Here is an 18,531-nt window from a genome sequence, read left to right on the forward strand (position 1 = left end):
AGGTTGATTTTTTCCCCTGATAAGAACACAAGAACAGTGCTCTGAACACAGTGCTCTGAGTATTGAGTACCTCATTGATTACAGCAGAGAATTACAGAAAAGGATTGCAAAGACTGATGATATAACAACAAGACTGCTGACGACATCATCATACCATTTTTGTAGTGAGTAAATTACAGATTCACTTCATATAGTGCTCTTATCAAGATCTAATTAAGTTTATTGAATTTCTTTAAAGATAGTTTTGCTGACACAGGTATTCAATCTATAAACTAGATTACTCCACTCTTGTTGCTTCACTATATTTCATATATAACAGTGTATGTATTGCTAAAAGGTTTTACCAAGAGCCAAGATGGTGTCAGTGAGAATCACATTGCGATTCCTAAGGTTTTTTTGTAAAGAAAAGAACAAAATAAGTGTTAAAAAGAGTGCTGTGTTGCTATGACTCACCATGAAATGGGGCTGGGTTAGGATCCGTCTCAGTTCTTTAGCGTCTGTGTTTTCAGGGTAGCATGAAATCTCCTCCAATACCTACAGACAGACACATTCGTCAGGCTTCTCCTCAGGCTGCCAGTACCACGCTCTATATGCTATACCACAACCAGTATGTAAAGATATGACATTTAAGCTTTATGAACACATAAACTGCAACAGAACTCTAAACTGGACTGCTGAAACCCCACACATCATATATCAGAACACATTCACACACACAAACATTTCTGGCATGACCCTTAGACCCCTTGTGACCAATCAGGTCTCCTGTTTGGGCTCATTTGCCCCTTTTATTGGTGGGGTGGGTGGGGGTAGGTGGGAGGGGGAGATTTGGCAGAGTACTTGAGATATGTCACAACTCCCTGCTGAATGCTATTGAATGCTGGATCCTGAACATCCTTTTTAACCATGCAAATTATCTCTGATCAATGTTTGGAGTCATGTGACAGCCTCTAACTTCAACCAATCCCAGTCAAAATCACTAAATTGGAGGCTCGGGCATTTACAAGAGCATGAAACGTACACAACTATCCATAATACTAGCAATTTTCACATGATCCCACAATGGAATACAAAAATAAGTTTCAAAGATTGGGAAAATGTCTGCTGCTTACATATTCCAGATGTTTCAAAGCCGTGCTTGACTCGTCTTCAGCGGAGGTCTTAGTATAAGAGACACACACAGGAGTGTTATAAATTTTTTTTACTTGTAGTCTATGTAAGAAGCAGCACAGGGTCGAAGGTTGAGTTTTGGAGACAGGCTTTCAAAACCTCCATACGTTTCAGCCACTCAGGGAAAGCAGTGAGAGGTGATGGGTTAGTTAGCACCCCGCTGGCTCTATGCAATACAAAAAGGATAATCCTTAAACCCTTCACCATTGCATTGATCACAAGCGAGAGGCCAAGGAAGGTTATTTGAGAGGCTCTTTAAATCACCAACAGACATGAGCTCCTTTTTGATGTGCAATACTAAAAGAAGTGGTTTATTTTTATTGGTTGTATGACTTGTGTCTGAGTCCTCTTTTAGAAGGGTCCATGCCAAAAGAACCACTGAGGTAGACCATCAAGCTACAGTTTGAGAACAGAGATAACCATTGGGAAATAGTTTGAATCTTCCATCATGAAGATGGTTTGAACTATTTAGAAAAATAAAGATTACTTTCATCACTGTATGGGCACTTAACACATCATGCTTATCTGATTGCACAGAGTTAGGCTTTGTTTAGTGGTTGACATGTTTTTTTTATATAATTAAGGTGCTTTTGTTCACACAATTACTGTATAAGATGAGACATAATCTCTTTTGCCCCACTAACATTTACTCAACATTACTTCCATAAAGTGATGCAAGTGAAACAGAATATTCAACAGAAAAAAAGAAAAGAAAAAAAATCATGTAGAGTGGGACTTCCCTCCTGAAACACTGCTGGCACCCACTTTTGTGGACGTTTTTTGACTGGGACGTGGAGTTCAAAGGTCAAGTTCACTCTTCACAGCATCTCGACATATCCCAATGGTAACACTTCTTTTTCAATTCTATAGCTCTTGCGTTATTACATTAACCACCATTACATGACAGTGTTAATTATTGGCAAGGTTTTAGAAAGGCTGCATTACCTACAACAGTAGCCTTATACAATGACTAAATAGCTACTTGGGTACTGGTTAACATTATTTTCCAGACTCGTGCAGCCTTATGATGTCAGCCAAAAAATAATGTTGTTTCAGAGGCCGAGCAAGATATTCAAATTAAATTGATGAATGATTACAAAGACAGTTTTCTTCTTTCGAAAAAGGTTCATGGATTAATTGTTCACAATACAACCAGGAACCAATATTTAAAAAATAAATAGGGTCCATTTTGATTTCATGTTGACTTTTTATTGAAAATCTTGGATAAATGTAATGTCTGCAGTTCAGAGCCAGCAATGGTTTTGTAATCACTCTTAAAGTTATATTAGAGTTAATGGACAATGTCTGACTGTACTTTCATTTAGTGTGTTAAGATAAAAAGGGGAACTGATAGCATCACTTATTAATCTTAATTTCTGTTTTTTGTGGAAATTTAGAGAGTGAAATGCTTCAGCCAGCAGTGAGGCAAGCAATCAGACACAGTCATACATACACACAGATTCAAACATACAGTATAATAATCTCACTAAGCGAAATATATATATATATTACAATACAATTTACAACAGTGTTAAAAGAGCTACTGTGTTCAATTCCATAGGCCATTATTATTATGTTGTTATTCTATTTTTTTTCTAGTCTACTCAATAATGGATTTCTAATTGCAACTGGTTTTAATACTTTCTATTTCAACAGGAGGAAAACAGACATGTGTTGACACCAGCAACAGACAACTTGGGATCTGTAAATGTCACGTAAATAATAAACTGAGCTGTATGTTCTTAGAAGCATTGACAAAACAGACCTCTTTTTGAGGCTTTCTGTTGAACTATATAAAAAATCACATTAGCAGCCACATGGTGTTTTTTTTTAACAATATCCAAAAACAGAGAGGGTAAAGAGAGTTTTTTTTTTTTTAAATAATAGATTTGTGGGACCATCATCTGCAAAATGTTATTTTGCAAAACTATATTTTATTAGGGATGAACTAGTCAATTACTGACGTTGATAAGTTTATCTAGATTTTTTTTTTTTTTAAATGTATGTGGCAATGCTTCAAAGGGGATGGATTTAGAGACATAACTTCTCTGAGAGTGTTTTCACACAGTATGCAACAGCCCTTTATGAGAAATTGTATTTCTGAATGTATCCCCTTTAAAGCATCTAATGAGGTCTGCGCTATTTTTAAATTATTGCTAAACTATATAAGCAGTGATACTGCAAAAGTCATGTTCAAGAAAGAAATAGCTTATAGATAAAGCTGAAAATATGCAGTAAAGAAACTGTTTCTAGGAAAGCCAAGGTTTGACTTAGTCATGCAGTGAGTCATTTCTGAACATCCTTGTGTGCTATATTAAAAACACAAAGTAGAACAGTATTTTGTAGATACAATAGCCACATTCACACAGTCAGCGTTTGGCACTGACAACCATATTTACTAACAGGAGTGAGTTTTGAAATGTTCATACAACAGCTTACAGCAGTGGCTTGAATACTGTCTGCATGAACGAATAACCAAAGTCACAACTGTATTCTATTCTCCCGATAGCCTTGAGTAACATCTGTATCCTATAACATAGTGACAGAATGAGGTAAAAATAAAATATGGTGACATCCATAACACCAGTTTGATCATAATTGACGGTGTGTTTTAAATTATCAGTAATAGAATGCAGTTGTCAGTGTAATAAATAAACAAACTGTGTGTGAATGCAACTTAAGCAGTCAAATACAGGACTGACAATTGTATTCTGCTGCTGTGTGAACGTGGTCAAAGTAGGCAACAAAAGAAAGACACACACATACACCCCAAAATTCTGATACTTTGAAAACAAACTATTTCAAATGTGCCTCTGTTAGTTAACATATCAATAATCATGGGAATAACAGGCAAAGACAAACCATCTAAATATTATTCTGGCGAGGGCAAGTCAACTGCGCCCTAAGTTACATTTCACAATTGAAAATATTGAAAAGAGAGTGTTAACTTCATATTGTGTCTTTTCTGATATTGGACAGCGTATGCAGAAGAGAAAGAGTAGGCCAGGTTAGGGTTAGTTTTATCTACAAACCAATCGAAACTTGTACGGAGAACCTCTCTGAAACTCAATGTTGAACGTTTGGCCACTGCAAATGCATCTTTCTGTAAGAAGAGAGCACTCACCTCTTTGGCTCTTTGAACTGCATCACTTGGTGCATTTCGGATTTGTGGTGAGGACTTGGTGTTTATCTTGTCATACAGCTGCAAAATTGAAAATTGATAAATGATTAGCATTTATTCTGCTATATCTGGTATTTTTTACACATATGTTAATAGATACATGTAGCTTTATGTGTTTATATGTAGTGTTGACAGTCTCAGATCTTTCTGTATGTCAATGTGTTGTGTTAATGCATTTTTGTTACAGGGTTCGCACAGTTTTTTAAGAGTGAAATTCAAGCAATTTTACAGCACTATCAAGGAATCTAAATTATCTCTGTCCAGCACCTCAAGCTTTATATATTATCCAGTTCTAAATGTTACTTGACAAAAATGATAAAAATGCAAAAATGATAAAAACAAGAAGAAAACATCCTCTGTAATTTCACACTTTACCCCATCTTTAAAAATGAAAGTTTCAAAGATTCCATTACACCCATAGACAGCTGAGACTGGAATCCTTAATATGATTACAACCAAAGTCTTGCATTAACACATAGATACAGTTGGCAACACTGGTTATCTATAGGGCATAGTTTACCGTTTGGAAAAACAAATCCTGGTTACTATAGTTACCATTCATTTCTATGTGGAAAATAAAAAGAAATATCAAATAGATATAGCAATTTTTTTTGAAAGACAACATACAGACAGAAAGTTTATGGGTGTCTTTTTGTATTTAAAATAAAAGCAAAAATTCTTTTTTTTGAACAAAGGCTAAACGAAGACTGCTTAGAAAAATAAAAGCAATTCAGAGAGAAGATACGAGACGCATATGGAATCTCACATCTTAACATGCACATCTGCAGCAGAGTAAACTCAGTGTGATAAGACTGTTTTCCCCCATACCAGTATAAGAAGCAACTGCTTTAAGAATATATTGAATATTATGAGGGATTTTAGCAGTTCTAAAAGCACTATTTATATGATAAATATAGCCATATTTTATGTCTCTTCATGCAATCTGTCATTGAAACAGGCATGCAAGCAGAACATGCAGGTATAAATTCTTCAAAACAAGATGCGGAGTGGCGCAGGTGTGCTCACGAGATGCCACAAACATATGAACTGAATATTATCTATTTCAAATTCGTCTTTTATAACATCAGACCTAAGGAAAAATCAAGCATTTTCAAGGAACATATTCAAAATTCAAGCATAATTCAAAGCTTGAGAACATAACTGTGAAAATTAAGCATTTATTAAACTTTCAAGACTCTGTATGAACCCTGTTGTTAAGAGCATTTTTGATGCTTAAAAAGTGTGTCTTAGATGAACATTCACAATACTTGAAAGACACTGCGGCATAAATGTAACCCATCCCAATAGGAGGGAATTGGAATTTGTTTAAGATAAGTGTTATTACTTGAAGAATATTCAAATTGAAAGTGGACATTATAATCAACATTTAATAAAGGGCTGCTCATTCAAAGACCGATGCTCTGAATACATCTATTGACGAATGCAACACAAGTTGCTCATGAACAGTCAATTTTATGTTGAGTATTGTCTGATATTTGACCCTGCTTCTTGAGTAATGGAAAAACAAAAAGAGGCTTACCCTCTGTCATTCACACAAACATAAGCAATGCACTGACAGTGATCCTTTTGTTTAGGGCATAATTCCATGTGTACCTTTATTCAATATCAGGCAGGTAGACTCTCTCTTGAAAGCATCCAATAAACAAACAAAACAAGCCTTGTGCATACAGATTGATATCTCAATGCTGACTGAAGGACATTGAGGTAAACCAAAGCACACATTACCACAGTTTAACATGTGGTAAAAACTTTTCAAACTATTCCATGCAAGAGACTCTTGCTATATTTTATCCTGTAAAATGTTAATCATAAACATGTATAATTAATACTATTCCATTTAGACTTATTCATTTTAAGTGATGAGCAATACAGTTCTCAACTGCTGTAATTAATATATTTACAGATATTTTCTATGTCTCCAATGTTCTGCTGGTCCATTTGAGAGTTAACGGCAGTTGTTGATTAATTTGCATCCATTAATAGGTTGTTATTAACTAACTCGAGTGTCAACCCTTGCATAAGAAACAAGGTCACAGAAAAAAAACAAAACAAAACAAAAAGTATGATCACACATTGAGTGTGTGACCCAATCATACTTCCTTCTACACAAAAGGGGTCTACACTCGATGTGCACACAGTGAAACAGAAGCTCTGTGCCATAATCTAGTGAGCTGCCAACCTAGACAGCATATAAAAGCATCATAGGTGTGTTCCAGAAGATAAGCAGCAACATTATAATGCCTTCACTGCCTATGCACTTGTGTATTTGACTAAGACTAAGATTTTATTTTGTCAAATTCTAAGGTAGCATCGCAATCCTAGAATGCAATGCATGCGATGAGCTCAGTAAAAAAAAAAAAAAAACATATCCATACTTTGTAGTGTCAAAATAGTATATAAAAAAAGTGTATTTCCAATTGAACATTTCACCCAATATTTGCGTGCTATTTTTATTTATTTATTTTATTTTTTTTTTGCTTTTTAGAGTGTTAATAACTTAGCAACATGGTAATGTCAAACTCTATTGGAATCAATTGTGAGTCAAGTCTGTAGTGTGCTACACATTATATTTTGATGCAATATTTGTGTGGCACAGAGTTGCTGTCAACAAATATTTTACAAAATTATTCATTTATGATGATCCTTTTCAGTTAGCTAGATGTGTCTATGTAGTCAGCAGATAGCAAGGCAGTACACTAGGTTTTGGAGCTGTTCAGATCCATTGAGTTTCGTGGTCTTTTCAAGAAAAAGTAGCACAGTGTGATGCTATCTGTTTCCACAGATTTTCAGTTCACACTCCATTTCACAACATTACAAAAATACAGTCTCAAAACATGTGAGATCTACAAAGTCAGCAGCATAAATGTAATGGTTAGCATGCATCAAATAGTTGCCACACCTTCAGCAACAATAAATAGGGTTTCCAAAAAAAGTCTTTGGCTAAGAAAATGCCCCAGGTTACTCACCACAGCCAAATTGCAAATAAACCAGGCATAGCCAATGCTAAACTCCAGTAAAACCACACAAAGAATTCAACCCGTGCTGATGAAATCTCAACCCCTCTTTCCTCTGTCTCATTAAGGTAGAGTTACACACAGAGCTCTCTGACCATGGCTTCAATAGAGAGGATGGCAATGTCTAATTGTCTGGAGCAGGGCTTCTGATACACAGATACTGCTGGAGCCGCAACAGTGAAAAAGTCTGGAGAATGACAATAGGTGCTTTTGATTCCCTCCCTATTCAGGGTAGGAGTTGAGTTCTTAATGGGACGACATGCATTCACAGCCTCCTGGTGATAATCTTACCCACAGAGTACTGGCATGAGGGGCAGGCCTTCCTGCCTGTGGCTATGGAAATAGAATCCATCATCCACACTGGGTGGTACCAAGCTGTACGTCTTTTGAGGCCTTGGCGCGTGCACGCACGCACACACACAGCTGCACTTATTCACAAGCACACAAAAAACTCTTAATGCCATTATACAGAATGTGTTCTCAAAAAAACAAGCTGAACACATGAGATATGTGTGCATGGACACACATACATAAATGCAATGAATGAACAAAGAACAATGAATGAACAAAGTTAATTTAGTTCTTAAAAAAACAGAAAAGTTGACAAAGAACATTTTTGGAGTGCTGATAATTGGTCTACTGATTTTCATTACCTGTTTCACTTTAGTATTTTGAGAAGAAACTACTCAGAATTCTAGAAATTTATTTAAAATGGTAGAGCAACTGCTTAGCAGAAGATTGATTTCTGTAGCATGGATGCTTTTTGTTTTGGATGGCTTTTGGCTAATGATTAATCATGTAGGATGTTATCAGCCCACTGCAGAAAACAAGTGTTACTAAGATCAAATCCTGGCCTACTACACGTGTGCACTTAAACCTAAATTGTTCCTAAGGGATGGTGCCTGCAATCAGTATGATGTTTTGGCTAAAAAGTGTCTCCTAAATACAGGTCATTTCTTGTCTTGCGTTGCCAGATAATTGCTTGTCTTGCATAACTATTGATTATCGGTATGAAGTCTGGTCAACACCACAGCTTACTCCGGCCGAGAACCATCATCTTACCCTAGAAAAGGCTAAGTGACATGCAAAGTGACCAACCACAGTTCCAATTTTTTGTATGTTGTTTAGGGGCAGGTGAATCTGAAATTAAACATAACCCATGTGGATGTTTCAAAGATTTAATGACATGAACCTCACAAACTTACAAATCCAGCAACTAGAGCTTCTTCAGAAGCAGACCGGGAAAAATACCTTTTGCTATTTTTGTGTGCAAGATCTGTCTGAGGCTGAGACTAGGTCATTGCAGACTCTTTGAAATGCAAAATAAAAGTTGTAATATTTGACATAATCTTTAAAGTTGTAGTTCAAAGTAACTTATTCAAAGCAAGCTGTAACCGTATCTTAACATATCGGTTTTTGTGGTATTAAGAAAAGTGAATATTTGAGGGTGTGTATGCATGTGGGTATGCCTGTATGCACAGTACAATCTCTTACATCTAGCAAAGTGTGGAGGTGATGGTCCTGGAAGACGCTGTGTAAAAAATCCAGGTCTTTCTCACTGCAGTCCGTCAGTGCATGGATCTCCTCCAAACTGTCCAGCACCTGTGACACAGCCCCTGTGTGTGTACACACACAAACACAAGCACACACACAGAGAGTCACCTTCACATATCCAGGAATGAGTCATATTTTACATAAGAGTTTTAATTAAAGCTATGTAAGGAGACAGACAGTAACACCTACTTTCTGCCGCTAGCAGTCCTGTGGGATGGCCAGCATAGAAACAAGCAACAATTATTACATTAACAATACAGAGATGTAATGTAATGTGATGAGAGATAAGAGCTATCCACAGCACATACAAAACAATCAGTTAACGAGGAGTATGTTTATTATAACTCACACAGTGCATCCGGAAAGTATTCACAGCGCTTCACTTTTTCCACATTTTGTTATGTTACAGCCTTATTCCAAAATGGATTAAATTCATTATTTTCCTCAAAATTCTACAAACAATACCCAATAATGACAACGTGAAAGAAGTTTTGAAATCTTTGCAAATTTATTAAAAATAAAAAACGAAAAAAAATCACATGTAGATAAGTATTCGCAGCCTTTGCCATGACACTCAAAATTGAGCTCAGGTGCATCCTGTTTCCACTGATCATCCTTGAGATGTTTCTACAACTTGATTGGAGTCCATCTGTGGTAAATTCAGTTGATTGGACATGATTTGGAAAGGCACACACCTGTCTATATAAGGTCCCACAGTTAACAGTGCATGTCAGAGCACAAACCAAGCCAAAGGAATTGTCTGTAGACCTCCGAGACAGGATTGTATCGAGGCACAGATCTGGGGAAGGGTACAGAAAAATTTCTGCAGCATTGAAGGTCCCAATGAGCACAGTGGCCTCCATCATCTGTAAATGGAAGAAGTTTGGAACCACCAGGACTCTTCCTAGAGCTGGCTGCCTGGCCAAACTGAGCGATCGGGGGAGAAGGGCCTTAGTCAGGGAGGTGACCAAGAACCCGATGGTCACTCTGACAGAGCTCCAGCATTTCTCTGTGGAGAGAGGAGAACCTTCCAGAAGAACAACCATCTCTGCAGCACTCCACCAATCAGGCCTGTATGGTAGAATGGCCAGACGGAAGCCACTCCTCAGTAAAAGGCACATGACGGCCCACCTGGAGTTTGCCAAAAGGCACCTGAAGGACTCTCAGACCATGAGAAACAAACATTGAACTCTTTGGCCTGAATGGCAAGCGTCATGTCTGGAGGAAACCAGGCACTGCTCATCACCTGGCCAATACCATCCCTACAGTGAAGCATGGTGGTGGCAGCATCATGCTGTGGGGATGTTTTTCAGCGGCAGGAACTGGAAGACTAGTCAGGATCGAGGGAAAGATGAATGCAGCAATGTACAGAGACATCCTTGATGAAAACCTGCTCCAGAGCACACTGGACCTCAGACTGGGGTGAAGGTTCATCTTCCAACAGGACAACGACCCTAAGCACACAGCCAAGATAACAAAGGAGTGGCTCTGGGACAACTCTGTAAATGTCCTTGAGTGGCCCAGCCAGAGCCCAGACTTGAACCCAATTGAACATCTCTGGAGTGATCTGAAAATGGCTGTGCACCGATGCTCCCCATCCAACCTGATGGAGCTTGAGAGGTCCTGCAAAGAAGAATGGGAGAAACTGCCCAAAAATAGGTGTGCCAAGCTTGTAGCATCATACTCAAAAAGTCTTGAGGCTGTAATTGGTGCCAAAGGTGCTTCAACAAAGTATTGAGCAAAGGTTGTGAATACTTATGTACATGTGATTTTTAAAAAAAAATGTTTTTTTTGTTTTTTTTATAAATTTGCAAAAATTTCAAACAAACTTCTTTCACGTTGTCATTATGGGGTATTGTTTGTAGAATTTTGAGGAAAATAATGAATTTAATCCATTTTGGAATAAGGCTGTAACATAACAAAATGTGGAAAAAGTGAAATGCTGTGAATACATTCTGGATGCACTGTACACATACCAATGATGGTATTGACATCCTTACTGTCAAAAAATCAATTAATTCTTTAGATTCAATTCTGCTTACATGTGGGAGATGTGTGTGTATCTCATAAAAAAAAGAAAAGGTGAATAACATTTCTATATTAAATATTCAGGGTGGTGAAAAAAAAGCATACAGTAACCACAAGTGCTATTACAAGGAAAAAGGAAACGTCAACCATGTTAAGAATATGCACAAACAAATTTGAGTTGATCTAAACTGATTGAAGTAGTTGAACTAGAAGTTGAAATAAATTCAAGTATATGAAATCTACACTATGAGGTCTAAATATGAAACATCAGGTGATTTAGGGTGCTTTTAGACTAACACTTTTGGTGCACACCTGGGTTCAAATGATGTCAAAGTTCGGTGCGTTTGGATGATGTGAATGCTGTTTTCCGAACTCGGGTGCACACCCGCTAACCGTCTCCGAATCTGCTTTAAAAGGTGGTCTGGGGTATGGTTCATGTGAACTCTGATACAGTTTGCTGCTGATATGAATGCAATCATAGCAAATCGAAGAAGTGAACTGCTTGTGGTGACATACAATTTGTGTCTTTGCAGGCTCCAGATCACAATTATTTAAAAACAAATATTATATCTCCCCAATTTGGAATGCCTAATTCCCAATGCACTCTAAGTCCTCGTGGTGGCGTAGTGACTCGCCTCAATCCGGGTGGCGGAGGACGAATCTCAATCCATGCATCTTACCATGTGGCTTCTTGAGCGCGTAACTGCGGAGACATAGCGTGTGTGGTGGCTTCACGCCATCCACCGCGGCATCCACATACAACTCACCATGTGCCCCACCGAGAGCGAACCAAATTATATTGACCACGAGGAGGTTACCCCATGTGACTCTACCCTCCCTAGCAACCGGGCCAATTTGGTTGCTTAGGAGACCTGGCTGGAGTCACTCAGCACGCCCTAGGATACGAACTCGCGAACTCCAGGGGTGGTAGTCAGCGTTTTTACTCGCTGAGCTACCCAGGCCCCCCGGATCGCAATTATAATGGCATAATGCATTTCCCATACCTGCTTGTCTCCAAATAAATCAGCATCAGAGCGCAGCTCACATTCTTCATATCTCTTGCAACACATCCGCGGGCCCGCGGCAGACAAACGCTAACATTCATCACATCATTGTACATTCAATGCATCCATGGCAGACAAACATATGTGTCATTCTGTGCAAGTTTTGGTGGTAAATTCAAAGAGATGAATAATTTAACAACACAGCGAAGCTGATGTCTTCTTGAGATATTACCCAGTTACAGTGGTAAACAGCTGCTGCCTGTACTCACGTTGATGATGCAATCGGACCACGATTCGGACCCAAATAATATGTGAACAGAGACCAGCGGGGGCAGGAAACAAACCAAGTGTGAAAGTATCCTAACTGGACAAGAATGTCTGTGACAATTGCTAAAAACCTAGATTCTTCCCTTTACTGAAGAAAATGTGAAAGTGCTTACCTATGAAAAACAAACCGCCACCATGCTAAGGTGATTGCCAAGGTATTGCTATGCTGTTGCTAAAGAGTTTTAATTGAGGGTATTGCTAGGTGGTTACTTTCAGGCTCAAGTCAAAAGAGCCCACCCAAAGTCTCTATGATATTCTAGTCCATAGATATGGCTCAGGTCCATGGGATTTGTTTTCCGTTTAGCCTTTTAAGCTCTGAGGGTGTTTTTAAAGATTTCCTGTTGCAGTCGCATCCCCAAAATTAAAAGCTTATAATAAAAATAAAAAAAGGAGGGTCAAGTGTTTGGTATCATTGTAAAGAAAACTTTTCACATTTTTTAATGATTTAGATTATTGTACATTCTGAGACTCTCAGCCTAAGAAACTAATGGAAATAAAATAGCCAAAAATGTACTTTTTCATTATTTTTCTGATATGACATTATATACAGTTCCCTGGGTGTAAATAAGGTGCCAATCATGTCAACTCTTTCTGAGTAAATTTTTATGTTGATATGACAAAGCAATCAAAAGTTATAGCCTTACAAAAATAATTTAGCATAGTGTCCAAAAAACATCTCCATGTTTCAAAAAGCCTCTACAAACAAATAAAACATAATAATTGTACATAAGAACTAATTACACATGCAAACACAACAATGACTAAAGGTTTGATTTAACATGATTTAAGTAATGAAATTTTACAGAATGAGTGCCTTTTGACACAATGAGTCTGAATCATTGAGTCTGTGTCATTTACTTGGCGCCATCTCCTGGTGGCCATATGTAACATTGTGCTTCGTGTGGCTTATCTAACAATCTATGCATCCAATTACCTTGTGTGAGGGCTCGTTTAAAAGATAATTGCCTCCTCAAAGTAATGGTATGTGATATTTTATGTTCAGTTTATATTTCATGAATAAGTGAAAACGAGGCATAAAAGCAACACCAACATAATTGTGAAAGACTTATAGGCTGGCTGTATTTATGACACATGGCTATTTGATGAGTTTGATGTTTTTACTGATTGCTGTAATATGTACAGTGCATTTTTTTTTTTTTAATAAATTATCAAAATGGAACACTTCTGATTTGTCTGCAAATTTCAAAGCACTTGTTCATTTACCACTAACTATTACCAAGAAGCTCATTTTCTCTATCAGACATCAATGTTATGAAAGTGCTGTGACGAGTCACTGAGAAACTGCTAACTCATCTCAAAACCCATCACAGCAGGAAAACAATGTGGGTAGGATAGGAGATGACCTTTTGTCTCTGCTGGTTGTTTTATAGTACCTGATGATGTGGGCTCTTCAGAGAAGTCAGGCAGTTCTTCAGGTGGGTCACCATAGAAAGAGTTGAACTTGTGACTGGAGACTGCAGCGAGCACCGCACCCTGGCAGACCATACAAATATAAATTAACCTGGAATTTTGAACCTGGAGTCTAAATACTGAGACATGCTCCTTAAGCATTTACAGTACTGTGCAAAAGTTTAAGGCACTTGTGAAAATGTTGCATTGTGAGAATGTCTTTAAAAATAATACTTTTTAATTAACGTCATAAAAAGTCCAGTAAACATAAAAAAAATCTAACTCCATATTTGGTGTGACCACATTTGCCTTCAAAACAGCACCAACTCTCCTAGGTACATCTGGACACAATTTTTCTTGGTTGTTGGCAGATAGGATGTTTAAAGCTTCTTGGAGAATTCGCCAAAGTTCTTCTATCTATTTAGGCTGTCTTATTGCTTCTGTCTCTTCATGTAATCCCAGAATGACTTGATGCTCAGTGGGGGGCTCTGTGGGTGCCATGCCATCTGCTGCAGGGCTTCATGTTCTACTATTCTATTATTTTTGCAAAAGGAATGTTTGGGAGTCTTAAATATATATTTCCTATTGACACATTAAAGCTGAAGATATAAATAACAATCTTAAGACAAATGTTTTTGTGAAACATCTTATGTGCTTAAGACTTTTGCACAGTACTGTATATACATTCTATAAATATTTATCTCAAATGATAAACCTCAAATTTTGAATTTGCTGAAATATAAACATATTCTTGTAGTGTAATAATGATTTTAATGAATCCAATTCCTTTGGCAGTCCTTATTACAATATATTTGTGGTCTTTGTCTCAGAAAATGCATGTGCACAAAAGCAGCTGAACCAAGAATATGCAGAAGCTCTTTAGTGCTGGTGTCTCACTTTTAGTTTTCTCCTGGAATTGAACTTCCTTAGCTGCTCAACTGTGTCAGGAAGGTGGATCTTGTAGGCGTAGCGGTCTCTCTCCTAACAGGAAACACACACACACACACACACAACACACACACACACACACACACACACTTACTTCATATGGTGGCTACTCCAAAAAAAGGAAAGATAGCTTAAGTACATGATTAAAAGCAGAAATGGCTTTGTAAATCTCTAATTACATAAAATGTATGAAAACAATGGAATATTAAAAAAGAGATACTATAATAGTTAAGCAAAACAAAGTCCAAACGTTCATTAAGAAAGCAGCGAAATATTTTAAGAATAACCAGATTTTTTAAAATAGATAAGCTTTTGATTTTTTTCAGTGTCTGCCTGTACTCGCTTGTAGTGAGCAAAGTGTTTATTAAGCAGATTAGAAAGCAGATGTTTCTTGTGTGCTGGTGGTACCTTGAGCCAGGGGTGGTTGAGAGCTTCATACACAGTGATCCTCTCTGCAGGGTCCAGCATCAGCATACGGCGCACCAGATCTTTGGCACTCTCTGAAACGTGGCCCCACTGCCTGGGATTCAACTGTACAGCAAACAAATAAATGAAAGAACAAACCCGGAGCTCTGACACCATACATATGATATTTGTTACTAAATCCTTTTATTTCAGGTGGACGAGTAAAATAAAGGAACTGGAAAATAGCAACAGGGTGTCCGCAACAAACTGCATGAGGCACTTTTAGTGTAACCATCAATCTAATTTAGTTTTATGTCAGTCTACTCAGACCTTTGTTGTTGTTTTTGTTTTTTACTTTTGAATGTGGTGAGAACACTATACCGCCCTTGAGACCAGTAGGCTTAAGGGGAGCCTATTCTTCCAGTGCATAACCACCTTTTCTTTAGTGAAATAGTGCAAAACTAGGCCAGAATGGGAAAAAGGGGGTATCAGAGCTCTAAGAGGTGCTGGACTATTGATTTGTAGTGGAGATTAATGTGTAATAGGTGACTGGGTGAAAATTCTTCAATTAATGACCCCATTTCCACCTGGTATTAAGATGCATTTCGGGTGATCCGATAACACTTGTTCAGGTGAGGCACATCGCTGTCCACACCCAGTCACTTAAATGCGTCTCCTGTGACCACTTATGTTCGTATTTGGAGGGGAGGGTCTCTTGTTTGATGACTACATACATCAGTCACTGTGTCAGTGTGTTACTGCATGATATTAAAGCACAAAAAGTCAGAAAAGACAAAAAAAAATTAATAATAAAATAAAAAAAAATAAAATAAAAAAAAAAAAAATATATATATATATATAGATGTGGTTGAAATTTAATCTAAGCACAAATGCAACATGTCAAGCAGAATTATCCATTATTTTAGTGGATTACCTGTATTAAAGGAGCTTCAGGTTTTCGTGCTTCTCATCTGTGTTGATATCAGACATACTAAAGAAGATCTGTGAAGCTCTCGTGATTGTGTATGTATTCACTTTTTTAAATTTTCAGATCGGATGGTTATTTCATTTTAAAGCTGCTCATAAACTGCAAAGTTTAAACTTTATTTTAGTGCAGCGGATGATTGACAGGTGAGAGATGGTGCTTCACTGCTGCTGGGATGCATACAGGATGGATTAGCGTTTATACCTCAAATGGGACGTGGACACATGCGTTTTTGACCACATTCGTATGTGGTTTCTGTGATCCGATCACAAAACATTTTAGACCGTGTTTAGACCTGTATTTAGGACTGACAACATGTGATCAGATCACCTGAAATGCATTTTAATACCAGGTAGAAACATTATCAATAAGATCTCCCTACCTCCTAATGCTAAACTCTAAACAAATCAGTGTATGACTAGTTTGTAATTTTTTTTCTGTGTGGCTTTATTTCATTTTAACAGATTCTGCAGTTAAATCACTACCTTGTATCTTCCTTTTATGATTGCTTCAAACAGGCGCTCTTTGGTGCCGTAGAAGGGCAGGCAGCCACTGAGAAGGATGACGAGGATGACTCCACAGCCCCACACGTCGACAGGTTTCCCATAAGGTTCTCTTTTCACCACCTCAGGCGCCATGAATTGAGGAGTGCCCACCCGGCCTGCAGCATAGTCAACATGTGAGCATCCATTCAAACATACACATAAAAGATGTTGCTGACACAAGTTTTGAACAATCAAACACAATCATGCATACACAGCCACTCACAAATGGTATAAATGACAAAGAGTTCATTAATCGAGACAAATTTACTGCTTGAAAGATTTGAAATTCAAGACCCACTTATTAAGACAAGTACTAAGTAAGAGTTACACTGAGCTAGTGGTTTTGTCTAAAATAAGGACTGAAAGGATGAAAACATGCCCATGATTTGGAAACAAGATGAGGCTAAATATTTTTCAGTTTCAGTTCTTCAAATCAAAATATTAAAAAAGAGATGCTATTTTCTTCTGATGTTTGATTTATGACAGCAAATCTGGGGGAGCTCTTCTCTGTTATGACATACAGTATAAATGTTTTATTCTCAACAATCTATGCTTTCACTACAAAGAATCATGCTGACCAGAGGTTATTTCATGAAGCCACTGGTTTGCAGTGCAAGAACATAGAAAACATTAATGTGCTGTGCATAAACCATTTATGTGCAACATAGTACAGCAGGTTTTAATGCAAAAAGATTATCTGAAAACATGTTTTTTAGTACCTCCAGCCACCAGTCCAGACTCTCCCAGCTGTATAGCCACACCAAAGCCGCCCAGTTTCACTGGTGCTGAGTTCTCCTTTGATGCCAGCAATACACAATGAGGCTGTAGGGAAAAGAAAAAAACAAATATGTGGGATTGACATTAACAGTCATGGAAAGTGAAAGACAACATCCAACATGATTTTGTGATTGATTATAATAATCAACCATAACATCATATTGGATAGTGTGTCAATATAGTATATATACAGTGCAACAGCACTGGGACGCTTTAGTGTTTGTAATGCACAGGCTGCCAGACTGTGCTTTGCTCAGTTGATCCTGCTTTGGCTTTGTATGGAACTATTTATATAAATAATAATATATTTATAAGTTTTAAAATTGTGTCTAAAATGTAAGTTATTTGATAAAAACTTCTTGTTTATACAATTGAAGCATAAAAACTTTTGTATCAGGATTGTGCCTACGGTTAAATCTAGTGCTGGCCCTACATAATAAGCGACATAAGAGGCTCCATGGGGCCCCACAACCACCAGGGAGCCCCTAACATGGGTTCAGTATAGCAGCCTAGTTTAAACTTGACAGAGGATGGGGAGTTCCCTCGTGAGTTTGGAGAGAAAGCGAACAAGAAGCAAAGCATTGATTGATTGTTTGCGATTCTGTGGGGCGAATTCTCTGAGAATGAATTGCGCCCGCTAAAAGAGGAATTTATTATCCCACTTATTTTGACGTCAGAGAGACGAAAGGAAACTGCTGGGGTGATTTTAAAAAATCCCAATATAGGTGTTATGGTACAATGACTTTCAAAACCAAAATTCACTTTGTCTAATTTTACAATTTTATCTAAAGATGGTCCAGTGCAAATATGCAATAAACAGAGAAAATTAGAGAAGGAAACTGATCCCTTCTTTAACCTTGTGCAACCCCGTGTCCACATGCATGCCCAGGTTTTTTGACTTTGCTATATGCAATGCATAATTTAAATGAATACAAACTGACTGAATACTGTTTACAAGACTATAGACTGTCATTTAAAGGGTTAACTTCTGCCTTACTCCTTGTGATCTGCCTGCCTTTCTGAGTGGCATACCATTTCAACAACAACCACTGAGTGCTGCCACAGCTACTGTGCAGGATAGTGGGCAACATCTTTTACACGAACATGTACATTATTATAGTCTTACTGGGCCTCATTAGTGTAGACCGTTACTTGAAGTTCC

The 18,531-nt window shown here is 37.7% G+C and overlaps 1 protein-coding gene across 15 annotated transcripts in view; it reads right to left on the reverse strand.

Moving 5' to 3' along the window:
* Positions 1-18,531, reverse strand: part of caska (calcium/calmodulin-dependent serine protein kinase a) — a 262,378-nt gene that overhangs the window by 31,585 nt on the left and 212,262 nt on the right. For 7 of the 15 annotated variants that reach the window (XM_051707922.1, XM_051707920.1, XM_051707930.1 and 4 more), the window contains exons 6-15: positions 17,312-17,414; positions 16,533-16,708; positions 15,066-15,188; positions 14,607-14,690; positions 13,694-13,793; positions 9,130-9,147; positions 8,881-9,002; positions 4,295-4,372; positions 1,113-1,160; positions 454-534 (exon numbers count right to left, since the gene is read on the reverse strand). In XM_051707922.1, the coding sequence (XP_051563882.1) occupies positions 454-534; positions 1,113-1,160; positions 4,295-4,372; positions 8,881-9,002; positions 9,130-9,147; positions 13,694-13,793; positions 14,607-14,690; positions 15,066-15,188; positions 16,533-16,708; positions 17,312-17,414 (933 nt within the window). The remainder of the gene's footprint in view (positions 1-453; positions 535-1,112; positions 1,161-4,294; positions 4,373-8,880; positions 9,003-9,129; positions 9,148-13,693; positions 13,794-14,606; positions 14,691-15,065; positions 15,189-16,532; positions 16,709-17,311; positions 17,415-18,531) is intronic. The other 8 variants (XM_051707931.1, XM_051707928.1, XM_051707925.1 and 5 more) reach the window with 3 other exon arrangements.

The sequence above is a fragment of the Myxocyprinus asiaticus genome, chromosome 10, assembly GCF_019703515.2.
Source record: "Myxocyprinus asiaticus isolate MX2 ecotype Aquarium Trade chromosome 10, UBuf_Myxa_2, whole genome shotgun sequence".
Classification (NCBI taxonomy): Eukaryota; Metazoa; Chordata; class Actinopteri; order Cypriniformes; family Catostomidae; genus Myxocyprinus; species Myxocyprinus asiaticus.